The sequence below is a fragment of the Paramacrobiotus metropolitanus genome, unplaced genomic scaffold (assembly GCF_019649055.1).
Source record: "Paramacrobiotus metropolitanus isolate TYO unplaced genomic scaffold, Prichtersi_v1.0 Parri_scaffold0000017, whole genome shotgun sequence".
NCBI classification, from domain to species: domain Eukaryota; kingdom Metazoa; phylum Tardigrada; class Eutardigrada; order Parachela; family Macrobiotidae; genus Paramacrobiotus; species Paramacrobiotus metropolitanus.
The window spans coordinates 1,142,637-1,153,530 of NW_026570237.1; the positions used below are offsets into that span (position 1 = coordinate 1,142,637).

A 10,894-nucleotide genomic window follows, 5' to 3' on the forward strand; every position below is an offset into this window, starting at 1 on the left:
GCAGAAATTTCATCGACGTAGCTGATTGCTGAAGGGGGGCACAATGCTACTGGCACATAGGTTTTTTACAACCGCCCGCGAACGCGATATATCGATTGGGGATGCCTACGGTAGTTTGGCGCTGTAATAATTGTGCTTTTGTTTGTTCTGCGATGTTTAAATTTCAAATTACGAAATAGTGCCACCATGATTGTACCTTTATTCTTGTTACTTTGGTGCTGCTATATAATAAAATTACCGCAGTCTGCTTTTCTGCGGCTGCTATGCTTGCAGTACTGCATATTACGACGAAAGAGAGGAGTAAATCAACAGCAAGGTTTCCGAAAAAATTATAACATGGATCCAGTTATTATCGGGAAACACAAATGTAATTACGTGAACTGTGAACAAATTGCCATTCGCAATCGACAAGGGACAAACAAAATACAACTAACAGAGGCAAAAAGGAGTGAACGTGTTACGCAGCGATTTCGCGTTGACTAGGAGATCACCACGGAAGATTATGTTTCTTGGCGTAGGCCTTGATGTGATAATCCTTCCAGGCGTTAAAAGCCGCAGTCACCATACCACCCTTAAACCCCTCTTCGCGGCCTTTCACGTGAGCGGCAGTGAAATAGGCTGTAAGGAAATTTTACTAATAAATATATTTCCGTCGTCGTTCCAGCAGAACTTACATTCAGCCGCTAAAATAAATTCGTCGCCCAGGAGGGCCTTAATCCCGGGCTGTTGTTTGTCGTTTTCCGCGAGAAACTGCGCCCGTTTCTCGTACAGCAGTCGCAGGCCATCGCCTTTGTAGTCGGAGGTTCCTTGGATGAGGTAGGCAAGCAGCTGCTTCAGCCATTTGCCGGGTTCGAAATCGCGACCGGACGTGACTAGCCGGTCATGGAGAACTTTCTCGATCCAGATCGGTTTACCAGGCAGATTGGGCACCAGTTCTACTTTCTTCTTTTCGGTCCCCTTAATTTCGTAAGGAAACAGTGTAGCGTGATCTGCAAGAACCAGAAATGTAAAAACTATTAAGTGCGATAAAAAAAGTGCCTTCAGCGGCGTCAGAACTTTTCCGAGCTTTATCAGCTATTCAGCAGCCATAAAAACCGAAAAATATTCACGAAATTAATATGGAAAAGCATCCTACGTTTGTGATTTTTCAATAAATACGAACACTAGCATTAACCGATACGTAAGCCAAAAACCTTTACTACTCTAGAATTTGTAATACTGTTTTCTAAAATGCGACCGACAGTGGTCCGACACTATAGGCGTTTCCATTTCCTAACGCATACTCTCATAGTCAGTCAGATACACAGTATATCGGTGGAAAACGGCTTGTTCCAAATCGCCTGTCGGACGTGTATAAGTTTTCAATTTTTAACCTATTATTTCACAAAATGAGAAAGGGAAAATCGGGGATAGATACAATCATACAAAGAACATCTGGGATGTATGGCGATCATCCGAACATATGCATTTGTTCTCTTTCGAAACAGTGCGATTTGTCATACTGTGACTCATACATATAGACTGATATAGTGCAGAATAATCCGAAATTCAATAAATATTGTACGTAAGAAAGACTGCCCTCAATCACCTTGAACAGGGTCAGAACTATCATCCCTTTCCGTTTCCTTTCTGCTTAACGGACTCTGGGGACTGTTGGCTGCTCCACAATCAGCCTCTAAACAGTCAAGACTTCAGCAATATCTGACAGTAATGTGCCTCTAAAATGTGCCCATTACACACCAGATTCCATGTCGGAAGAGTGGCCCATGTCGCATCCCAGTGGCAAATTGTCCTCATTCACTGTAATACACAGTACACCGATGAGTCAAAAAACAATAATTCTGATCAGTAGAGCAATCGCAGGCCTTACCGTCAGCACCAGGCGAGCCATCATCATCGACATCGGTAACCATAGCAGTATCGTCTTCCGGCAGTGAGACCTTCTCAACACCGGACGACAACAGGCCGCCGGTGTTGCCGAGCATGAGAAGCGGGGAGAGATCAACAGGTTGGCGTCCGCCATTCACTGGCAATTTCCGCTCGGCTGCTTTTAGTGAGACTGTGGCTGCTGCTGCTGAAGATCTGGAAAAAGTAAAATGCGCATGAAAACAAATAATCACGTCCACATCCCACCGACTTCTCCACAGCTTCATCTGCACTGAACAATAACAGCATATCAAGTTCATAAATAAAAATGAATAATCTGCCGAAAAATATTCGCAGTGCTATACATGCTTGGCAAAAGGTACTGCAAAAAAGAACGAATAACAATGTCTTTAGCTTTTTGGAAGGGGGGTGCGCAAAACCTCGCGCCAGCAGGGGGTTGCGCAAAACCTCGCGCCAGTTGGGAAATGGCCGAAAATTTCAGGAAAAACGTAGAAAAGTGGCTAAAAAAAGCCACTTTTCTACGCTTTTCTTCTATTGTAATTTTCGTTGCGCCAGCGCCAGTCGCATTTTCTTGCGCCAGCGCCAGCTCCCGGCACACCTTTTTCCCGTTTTCTCCCTCCGGGAGAGGGGGAGGGGCGCGCGCCAGTGCCCCCCCCTTAAAGACGGGCCTGACAATGTCAATTAGACAATTACAGAGAAAATAACAAATACCGCTTTTTCCTTTCATTAATCCACACAAGATGATACAAGCACGGCGGGGCATATTACTGTACCTATAGTTATAACCTAAATACAGTGCTCGCAGATACTCATGTATGATGTATCGCAAACCCGTACTATATTTAGCAATCAAATTTTTCCATGAGTAACAGCCCATTCAAATTCTAACCTGGTTGTTCTTCGTCGGCCCGAAGACTGCGCGGGTTCCATCACAACTTGTCGTTTTTCCGCCACTCGCGCTCTTTTCGGGTCTGGTCCAGGCTCATTTGGCTCATTCTCGCCTGCTTCATCTTCACCATGGTCGCCGTCCCCATCTTCCGCGTTTTCTTCGAAAAATTCCGCGTCCTCGTGCAGAATGCCCGCGTGCTCGAGTAGTTTCATGAGATCGTCCTCGTCCGTCAAGAAGCGCTTTCCGATGATGGTTTGGACGTAAGTGGCGCTGAGCAGGCTCTCCCCGATGTACACCGAGGGCACCAGACGCATCTGATGGTTCTCCTCCTCTTGACAGATGCGCACGCTCTTACACATTTTTGGCACCGTGCCGCGCAGATCCACTTGGAAGAAGACAACTGTCTCCGCCGAGTGATCGATCGCTTTGCGCCAATATAAAGGATTTGATTCCGGATCCACTCCGACCACCTTCACCAGCTCTCTGTACGACATTGACTCCGGAGCAGCTACTTGAATCCGGTTGAGTTTCGTGGACGGCTTAAGAACGGGCCTCGCTTTGGGAGCTACTGGTATTGCCGAAGAAGTTCCAATTCGTTGTCGCTTCATTTTGGTCGTCCGACTGTACGGATAGGAAATAGTCACGTAGATGTTGCTCCTTGTTACTCTTAGAGTCTTGACACTAATGATGCACAGAAATATTTAAAAAGAACCAGAAAATCAAAACTCAGCGAATGATTAAAGTGCAAAAACAATTTGGAATGCAAAGACAAAAGTTTTGTCACAAAACTGTCACAAAAGTCACAAAACTGCAAATAGCTCAACAGCTGCAAAAGTTGCACCGCTGCGTTCATGTCGTTTGCACAACCGCCCCCAAATACGGTGGACGCCTGAACCGAGCTCCCAAGTACCTACGTACAGTGCGAGTCATTCTCAAAGTCAGTTGTTTCTGTAGGTCTCACTGCGAGTGTTTTTGTTTTGATTTGTAATAATTTGTGTACATTTTAAAACCATTGGTTGTGATTTTTGAATTGTGAGTTTTGATCGTTATTAGTGCTTACTTACTTTTTAGCAGTTGACTCGGTTGAGTTATTATCGGGAGATGCACAAACAACGGATTTCCAAGGCGCCTGCAAGGCCAGCCAGAACATCGGTGCTGACTTCCATCAAGACCATCGCTACCCGATCGACGCTGAGACCGTCCACCCGATTCAACCAGATGCAGCCGATCGCCATTCCCAGCATGTCATACAAAGACCTGATCAAAGTGGTCGGCGTGGATCCGGAGTCGAATTCTTCATACTGGCGCAAAGCGATCGATCACTCGGCGGAGACAGTGGTCTTCTTCCAGGTGGATCTGCGCGGCACGCTGCCCCGCATGTGCAAGAGCGTCCGCATCTGCCAGGAAGAAGAGAATGCCTGCATCCGTCTGGTGCCGTCGGTGTACATTGGAGAGACGATGCTCAGTCCCGCGTACATCAAAACCATCATCGGACGGCAGTATTTGGACGATGAGGATGATCTGATGAAACTGCTGGAGCACGCGGGAATCCTCGAAGTGGAGGCAGTGAGTGAAGACCTGGAGGAAGAAAGGGGGTGTGATGAGGATGAGGCAGCCGCGGAAGAAGAGGAATATACGCCCTCCGCAAAGAGAAGGAAATGTGCGACGCAAGTTCAGACGCTGACAGTACCGCGACCAGATCCGGTTGTCAGTAAAAGCAGGTACCGCTCAGATTTTTTCTGTACTTTTTCCTATAATTTCTAATATTCCTGTGTATTTTTTTAAAATTTTTTCTGTTCTCCCGTATTTTTCCCTTTAATTTTCTTGTAATCGGTGTATTGTTTCTCTGTAATCAGTAATATTTCATATTTTTCTGTATTCCTGTTCCCATAATTTGTATTTTGTTATCTAATTTAAACGAATTGATTTTATGATAGCTTTTTACATAATTAAAAGAGTACTATCAGTGACGGTATTTAGCTCCTTATGAAATATGAAAGTACATCTTTGCGCTTTAGAGCTGCTTATTAAAATGTAAAAGCGAAAAATGTTTTAAAATGTTTGATTATATTTAAAAACGTTTAAAATATTAAAAAATGTTAAAAAAAAGTTTTATAATGTTTAACAGCAAAATGTATTTTACCTTCGGTATTACAGACAAGCAGCAAGTAACTTTTCCCTGATTATGTAGAAGCGCGTTTTCGGAACGCTGTTATGATTTTCTAGACCGCAGGTTGTGTATCCATCAGGGAAGATCTCCAACGTGTACAGCAGTACAGTTAATCGTAAAGTTCACCAGTCGCGGGATGCCTCCGGAGATCTCCCAGGCCAGGGTGCGGCAATTAAACTGCCGTCCTCCGGCATTCCGCGGTCTTCTTCGCCGGAACACGACGCAATGGATACTGATGTGGACTTTGATGAACTCTCCGATGGTGGTAAGAATGCGGTCAGTTCGAAATTTTTCTGCATGATTATCGCGGTTTTTAATGCCTCCGCTCTCCCCTTAAGAAAATCCGCTGACACCAGCTGGCAACGAATGCTCCCTGGAATCAACGGAATGCAGTGTTCCTGGATCATCCAAACCTTACGGTGCGTCCGCGATAACCTGTTTCGGCGATAAAAATAACAATGTGCTTGAACCGGTCTTGACTGATTTTTAAAGATATTGTTATTTTGTGCAGAGTCCAATGGAAAACAAGTGCGTACAACGGATACCATGCAGGACGGAACAGATGAGGAAGGCGATTTAGGCAAGAAATCAGGTTGGAATGTTTTGAAAGACGGTGATTGCGTGTTATATGCACAAATTTATTTAACTGTCTACCCGGCACGATACAAAAACTCGTACTCGTAGAAGTCGTGGTGAATTACAACAATCCAGTTAGAACTTCGAATAAATGTTTTATTATACAATTTTTTAACTGAGAATTAGTATCTGTAGTAGAATGTTGCGGTGAGTGTTAGAATAAAAGTGGTTTGTTTTATTACTATCTCTGTCGTTGCAAACACAAAGAAATTTACGTTGTTTATTAAAACACGCACAGTTTTTACGCCTCTTCCTAACTATAAAGCGATTTGAAATGGGTGTAGCTGCTTCGAGAAACTTCCGATAATTACTTTTCCGAAAGCTGTTACCCTTTTGCAGTTTTGCTTAAAAAACCAAGGAATCCAACCCAATCTACCGGCAGCGAAACCGCCATTTGGTTTTCCCATGACGAAGTGGGTGTGTTGATTGACACCGTGGCAACCCTCCCCGTTCTGTGGAGCGGTGAAGTGACCGTGCCGGGCCGCCCAGCGGACGTCAAACAGCGTGCCTGGGATACCGTGGCGGCTGCCGTCAACCGCGTCGCCGTGGAGAACGGCGAGCCCATCAAGAGCGGTCTTCAGTGTCAGAAAAAGTGGCGGATTGTACTGAGTGTTTTCCTGCGGATCGTGCGGACCCATGGGAAGGCCGGCAAGGTCATCACCACCTGGGTGTGGGCTCCCAAGATGATGTTCGTCCTCTCGGAGTCCAGTTTGTATTTGAAGAACGTACAAGAGCATCTGTGGAAGGAGTGAATTACTACATGCGTCCATGATTATTCTCTTTGATTTCTGTTCTTTGTTCATGAATTTTGGTAGTTACTTCTGTTGGCATAGCGTTGTTTGTTCATGTAAATAGTACTAAATACCAAACATTTTCAGAGATTATCGGTATACTACGGGCACAATACCGTGTATTATGAATCTCGTAGTAAATCGAACAAGTTTACTGCCCTTCGTTATGCGTAATTGCACACACCTGCCGTCTTTAAAATACATTTTTGCGGACGTTATTCCAAATACTTTTCCGAGTTGCCAAGAACAGAACCAGGTATGAGATAATGCGACTATGAAAGCAAAATATATTCATAATCCATGTGAGAATCATAGCAGTTTCAACTGCCAAAAAAGAGCAAAATACTGCATTCGTTGAATAATCGTGTTCCCTTGCTCCATATATGTCCGGCAGCGTGGAAATTATGCAAACAGGAAAAAAGCGCAGCCGGAGACTATGCCCCATTCAAAAGATTTTTCCATGGTTGACGAATCAAGACATCCTTTCAAGCCACCGACTTTTAGCAGCACAAGAATCCTTTGCAACCAGAATTGGCATCTTGGCAGATTTGGCTTTATTGGACTCCTTTATTGCATTTTTGATACGCCATGAGGCGAACCGCGACGCCAGATGGGTACTCAAGGAACATTTTAATTTCTTCTTTGGCATTGCACTTTCCAGATGACCTATCGGAAATTGTCCAAGTAAGGTTAATTTTCTCCAAAAAGGTATTTATTACAAATGTATATACAATACATGCCAAACTGTGGATACGTTACAGCTTATGGTTAGTCGTAATATTTTATGACAGTAATCAATGGAACATGTACACGTTCTTTTGATACGGACAATTTTACAAACAATTACTTGGTATTGCAGCTTACGTTCTAAAGATTCCAGAAACTTCTTGCCAAGCAAATACACGATTTGCCGTTGCTGTCTGGCATGCCACAAGGATTCCAGCCGGTTCATGCCCTTTATGCCGCCCACCAACGTGTAGAACATGCTCCACGAGTAGAAGTCGATATTGTTGGTATGATTTTTGTACCACGGCAGAACAGCCTCTTCAACGTACACATCCGGCACATCCGGATGCAGGAGAATCTTTCCCGGACCGGGCTGCGAGAAATACCATTTTCCTGATTTGTCACCCAACCGCACGAGTTCCGGTGGAACAGTATACAACGGTTCCTTGACGCATTTGGCATCAGTACCCGTTTCGTCTTCTTCGCCTGGAATTATGTACAAACATAATTATATGTGCGTATGTGGTTGAAAATGGTTTCATCAAATCTATGCATTTTTAAGAAAAGACAAAGTTAACAGCCACCAACGAAATGCAGCAGGGTGATTTTATTTCGCAATCCCATGTCGTCAACCGGAAAAGTATTTTCAAGGACATATTAGCAAACAAATAATCTCGAATGCAAAATGAATTGTGCACATTATAGCACCCACATAACTTTAGCTTAAAACAGCAGAGACCAGAACTTCGTTTCCTCATATTAGTAATAGAGTCAAATAAAAACAGCAGTAAGCGGCAGTAGTCAATGTCGCGAAATGTGTACAAAAATACGCTCAAAAATAATATTATAACTATGTATTGCATAATTTTCCGCCTACATCACCGTAAAACGGGATGTCAATCCGGTGCAGCTTGTAGCACAAGCCTCTCGCCGGTTCGAGAGCGCACCACCGGTAAGACGAACAGCATTTTCGCGGTCCACTGCCATTTCGTCGTTAACTGTCCGTCGTCGTTCTGGTGCTTGACAATCCGGCCGAACGTCCGCATCAAATTTCTCCACTTTTTATAGCACTCGTCCCCGGTTTTCACGGGAGCTCCGTCCAATCTCGCTGTGCTAACCACCGCGGCCACCTGCTGCCAGCCGCGCTGTCGCGCCTGGGCCCCCTGCACCCCAGTGGGGCCGGCTTTCATCTCGCCCGTGGTGCGCCACAGCAGCGGATTGGCCTGCACTTGGTCCAGTAATACACTGATTTCATCGGAGCAGAAGCCCAGTGCATCCGGCATCCGCGAGGAAATGAGGCGAGCCATGCGTATCTGTCCGTCTGTCGTTAAAAGGAGAGAAACGCTAGGCGCAGACTCAATGGAAACTCATCGTCTTTTGCGTGAATACTGCTCAAACGCATATACGCGAAAAACAGGGACTCCACAACAACCAGAAGCACCGAAATATTGTGCCCAGAAAATTGTATCAAATGTTTACCAAATTTATTAAACTTTTTATTTAGTGTTGGGACTCACCAGACTACGATTACTGTCCTACAATCAATTATTCTTTTTGCTATTCGCAAAAGGGACTAGCTTACTTTTAGATAAATTTAGACACTTATTCGCGGAGATTTGCCTACAAATATTCACTTTTCCCAAGACACTGTTTATAAATCTTTGCTTTGCTGTTAGATAAAAATGTGAATCCCTCCATAAAGAACTGCCACGCTAAAAGTACGGACTGACGCATCACATTATTCTATCAGGCACAACGCACGCACATAATAAGTTCTCGAAAAACGCTGTACCACTAATCCCACTATGTACATAATTGTATGTGCGTATGTGGTGGAAAATGGTTTCATCAAATCTATGCATACCTGAATTATTTGCCGGATTATCTTCGACGGCCGGGTGCGGCTGGCTATGTCGAATAGGCGGCATTTTCCCGGTAGGACCATCCGCGTTTTCTACAAAAACAGTGGGGGAGACTGTCGCATTATTCTCGATTTATATAAAAGTAAACGATCGAATATACCGAGCGATGCGGATGGTCCGGGAACATCGTCTCCCAATGGTAAATCATCCTCATAATCAGCGGCTATGAAACACACAATCAGCAAAATCACTGTTGAAGGATGTCTGGAAAACAATAGCCTCACCATCGTCAACAGGAAGGACGCTCATTTCGAAGTCTGTTTCGTCCGGAACATCCTCCGGAACTCCCGTCTCTATAGGAGCTTTAACGCTGTTGTCCATTGGAAAAAGTGGCGCGAGATCCCGGGTATGGCGACCGCCCGTATTACCGAGATCCGTGTTTCGATGATCAGGCGTTGCGAGAGTCACCGTGCGATGGGAAGTCGGACGGCGATCGTGGGATCTGCAAAGTGCGAACCGAATAAGAATTACGTACTTACTGCTCAATGTCAAAACATGCAGTCGATTAACTATATATATGCTGTAAAATGTACAAATCACATTTCCGCATCAGATGGCCCCTGTGCACCAGTTCGTCATTGCACAATCGCGAAATTCCCTGATCCACGGGGATCAAAGGGAATTATCGCTTCGGAGTGCACGTTATCATCACAGCGGAGAGACGCACGATCACGAGCATTTGTAGAATCACAAGCACCACCGCCAGTGCAAATTAGTTTCAAGAAAGACTAACATCCTGCTTGCTGCTACGGTCATTAAAAATCGCATTCATGGCATGGAAAGAAATAAAAATTGAATAAGTACATTATTATTTCTATTAGCAATAAAAGAACACAAATACCAACTAATCAGAACCATCCTCCCGTTCTTCACTATACCGGAATACATGAAACGTACTTAGTACTACTTACTTACATGATTCGTGTGGTTCGTGGTGCCTGCAGTTTCTCGCCAAATCTAACTCGTTTTGGCACAGGCTCCGGACTACCAGCATCATCCTCCCTTTCTTCACTATACGAATCACCATCCGCGTTCTCCTCATCCTGTTCCTCCACAACCGGTTCCTGATTTTCCTTCAACACTCCCGCATGCTCCAGCAACTTCATCAGATCGTCCTCGTCCGCTAGATATCGCCTGCCGATGATTGTCTTCACGTAATCTCCACTGAGTAGCGTCTCCCCAATGTACACGCGCGGGATCAGGCGCTGCCTGTCCCCTGCCTCCTGGCAGATGCGGACGCTCTTGCACATGCGGGGCAGTGTGCCGCGCAGATCCACCTGGAAGAAGACCACCGTCTCCGCCGAGTGATCGATCGCTTTGCGCCAGTATAAAGGATTCGACTCAGGATCCACGCCGACCACTCTAATCAGGTCTTTGTATGATAGAGCTGCGGGCGTTGTTGGCACAATCTGGTTGAAACGAGTGGAGGATCGGAGAACGGGTCGTGTGTTGGTCACAGGCACAGCGATACCTGTCGAAGGAATCGGTCGATGTCGTTTCATGATGCTAACAACAACAACAGCTAACAACTCCCCTTCCTACACTGCTGAACAAACGAACAAGTTTTCAACACGGTAGTAACTTGGTAATACCGAACAAACGTGCAATCTAAAAACACTTTTGATTTTAAAAGAAAACACAATAACAGTTAGAAAAAATTTTGTAAAATTGTAAAAATCGTTGAACTGAGTTTCTAGAGTGGCGTACGACAAAAACGCAATATGCTTGTCCTGTGAGCAACCGCCGCGTGAAGGCAGCCAGTAGGCACTCACGTTCACGTTCACTGTCTCGTAACGTAGTAGAGAATTGGCCGCTCGTAACATTTCCGGTGGTATAAAACATTATTTAATTAACCATGAAAAAGGTAGAGTTG

General features: G+C 44.9%; 3 protein-coding genes and 1 non-coding gene across 7 annotated transcripts; 1 reads left to right on the forward strand and 3 right to left on the reverse strand.

The window, feature by feature from the left end:
- Positions 1 to 181: 181 nt before the first annotated feature.
- LOC129585487 (uncharacterized) lies at positions 182 to 3,553 on the reverse strand. The gene is made up of 6 exons (XM_055478189.1): positions 2,777 to 3,553; positions 1,871 to 2,082; positions 1,741 to 1,800; positions 1,589 to 1,675; positions 675 to 989; positions 182 to 618 (listed from the first exon to the last, which is right to left on the reverse strand). Exons 1-6 carry the CDS (start codon positions 3,382 to 3,384, stop codon positions 488 to 490), a joined length of 1,413 nt encoding a protein of 470 aa, XP_055334164.1. The 5' UTR covers positions 3,385 to 3,553; the 3' UTR covers positions 182 to 487.
- A 181-nt stretch (positions 3,554 to 3,734) lies between these two features.
- Positions 3,735 to 6,538, forward strand: LOC129585486 (uncharacterized). 2 transcript variants are annotated; one of them, XM_055478187.1, is made up of 5 exons: positions 3,735 to 4,497; positions 5,003 to 5,211; positions 5,285 to 5,365; positions 5,458 to 5,559; positions 5,922 to 6,538. In XM_055478187.1, the coding sequence occupies exons 1-5, from the start codon at positions 3,878 to 3,880 to the stop codon at positions 6,332 to 6,334; spliced, it is 1,425 nt and encodes a 474-aa protein (XP_055334162.1). In that variant the 5' UTR covers positions 3,735 to 3,877; the 3' UTR covers positions 6,335 to 6,538. The 2 variants fall into 2 exon arrangements, with proteins under 2 accessions (XP_055334162.1, XP_055334163.1); XM_055478188.1 differs by having other exon boundaries at positions 5,458 to 5,538; positions 5,922 to 6,537.
- On the reverse strand, positions 5,738 to 10,684 carry LOC129585482 (uncharacterized). 3 transcript variants are annotated; one of them, XR_008690036.1, is made up of 7 exons: positions 9,937 to 10,684; positions 9,246 to 9,463; positions 9,122 to 9,184; positions 8,964 to 9,053; positions 7,238 to 7,585; positions 6,558 to 7,039; positions 5,738 to 6,319 (listed from the first exon to the last, which is right to left on the reverse strand). XR_008690036.1 is itself a non-coding variant. In XM_055478183.1 (5 exons), exons 1-5 carry the CDS (start codon positions 10,521 to 10,523, stop codon positions 7,996 to 7,998), a joined length of 1,383 nt encoding a protein of 460 aa, XP_055334158.1. In that variant the 5' UTR covers positions 10,524 to 10,684; the 3' UTR covers positions 7,705 to 7,995. The 3 variants fall into 3 exon arrangements, 1 of the variants encoding a protein (XP_055334158.1); XR_008690037.1 differs by having other exon boundaries at positions 6,490 to 7,039; XM_055478183.1 differs by lacking the exons at positions 5,738 to 6,319; positions 6,558 to 7,039; positions 7,238 to 7,585 and adding an exon at positions 7,705 to 8,420.
- LOC129585624 (small nucleolar RNA SNORD67) lies at positions 9,567 to 9,674 on the reverse strand. Its single transcript, XR_008690048.1, has one exon. It is a non-coding gene; the product is annotated as a small nucleolar RNA SNORD67 (small nucleolar RNA).
- Positions 10,685 to 10,894: the final 210 nt, after the last annotated feature.

Excerpts from the sequence above, each read along its gene's own strand:
- LOC129585486 (XM_055478187.1), top strand. The coding sequence starts at position 3,878 with ATGCACAAACAACGGATTTCCAAGGCGCCTGCAAGGCCAGCCAGAACA. Across the intron at positions 5,212-5,284 it reads TGATGAACTCTCCGATGGTG|AAAATCCGCTGACACCAGCT; the intron begins GTAAGAATGCGG and ends TCTCCCCTTAAG. Across the intron at positions 5,366-5,457 it reads TGGATCATCCAAACCTTACG|AGTCCAATGGAAAACAAGTG; the intron begins GTGCGTCCGCGA and ends TATTTTGTGCAG.
- LOC129585482 (XM_055478183.1), bottom strand. The coding sequence starts at position 10,523 with ATGAAACGACATCGACCGATTCCTTCGACAGGTATCGCTGTGCCTGTG. Across the intron at positions 9,185-9,245 it reads CGTCCTTCCTGTTGACGATG|CCGCTGATTATGAGGATGAT; the intron begins GTGAGGCTATTG and ends TGTGTTTCATAG. Across the intron at positions 9,054-9,121 it reads CGGACCATCCGCATCGCTCG|AAAACGCGGATGGTCCTACC; the intron begins GTATATTCGATC and ends CTGTTTTTGTAG.
- LOC129585487 (XM_055478189.1), bottom strand. The coding sequence starts at position 3,384 with ATGAAGCGACAACGAATTGGAACTTCTTCGGCAATACCAGTAGCTCCC. Across the intron at positions 2,083-2,776 it reads GGCCGACGAAGAACAACCAG|ATCTTCAGCAGCAGCAGCCA; the intron begins GTTAGAATTTGA and ends TACTTTTTCCAG. Across the intron at positions 619-674 it reads ATTTATTTTAGCGGCTGAAT|CCTATTTCACTGCCGCTCAC; the intron begins GTAAGTTCTGCT and ends ATTTCCTTACAG.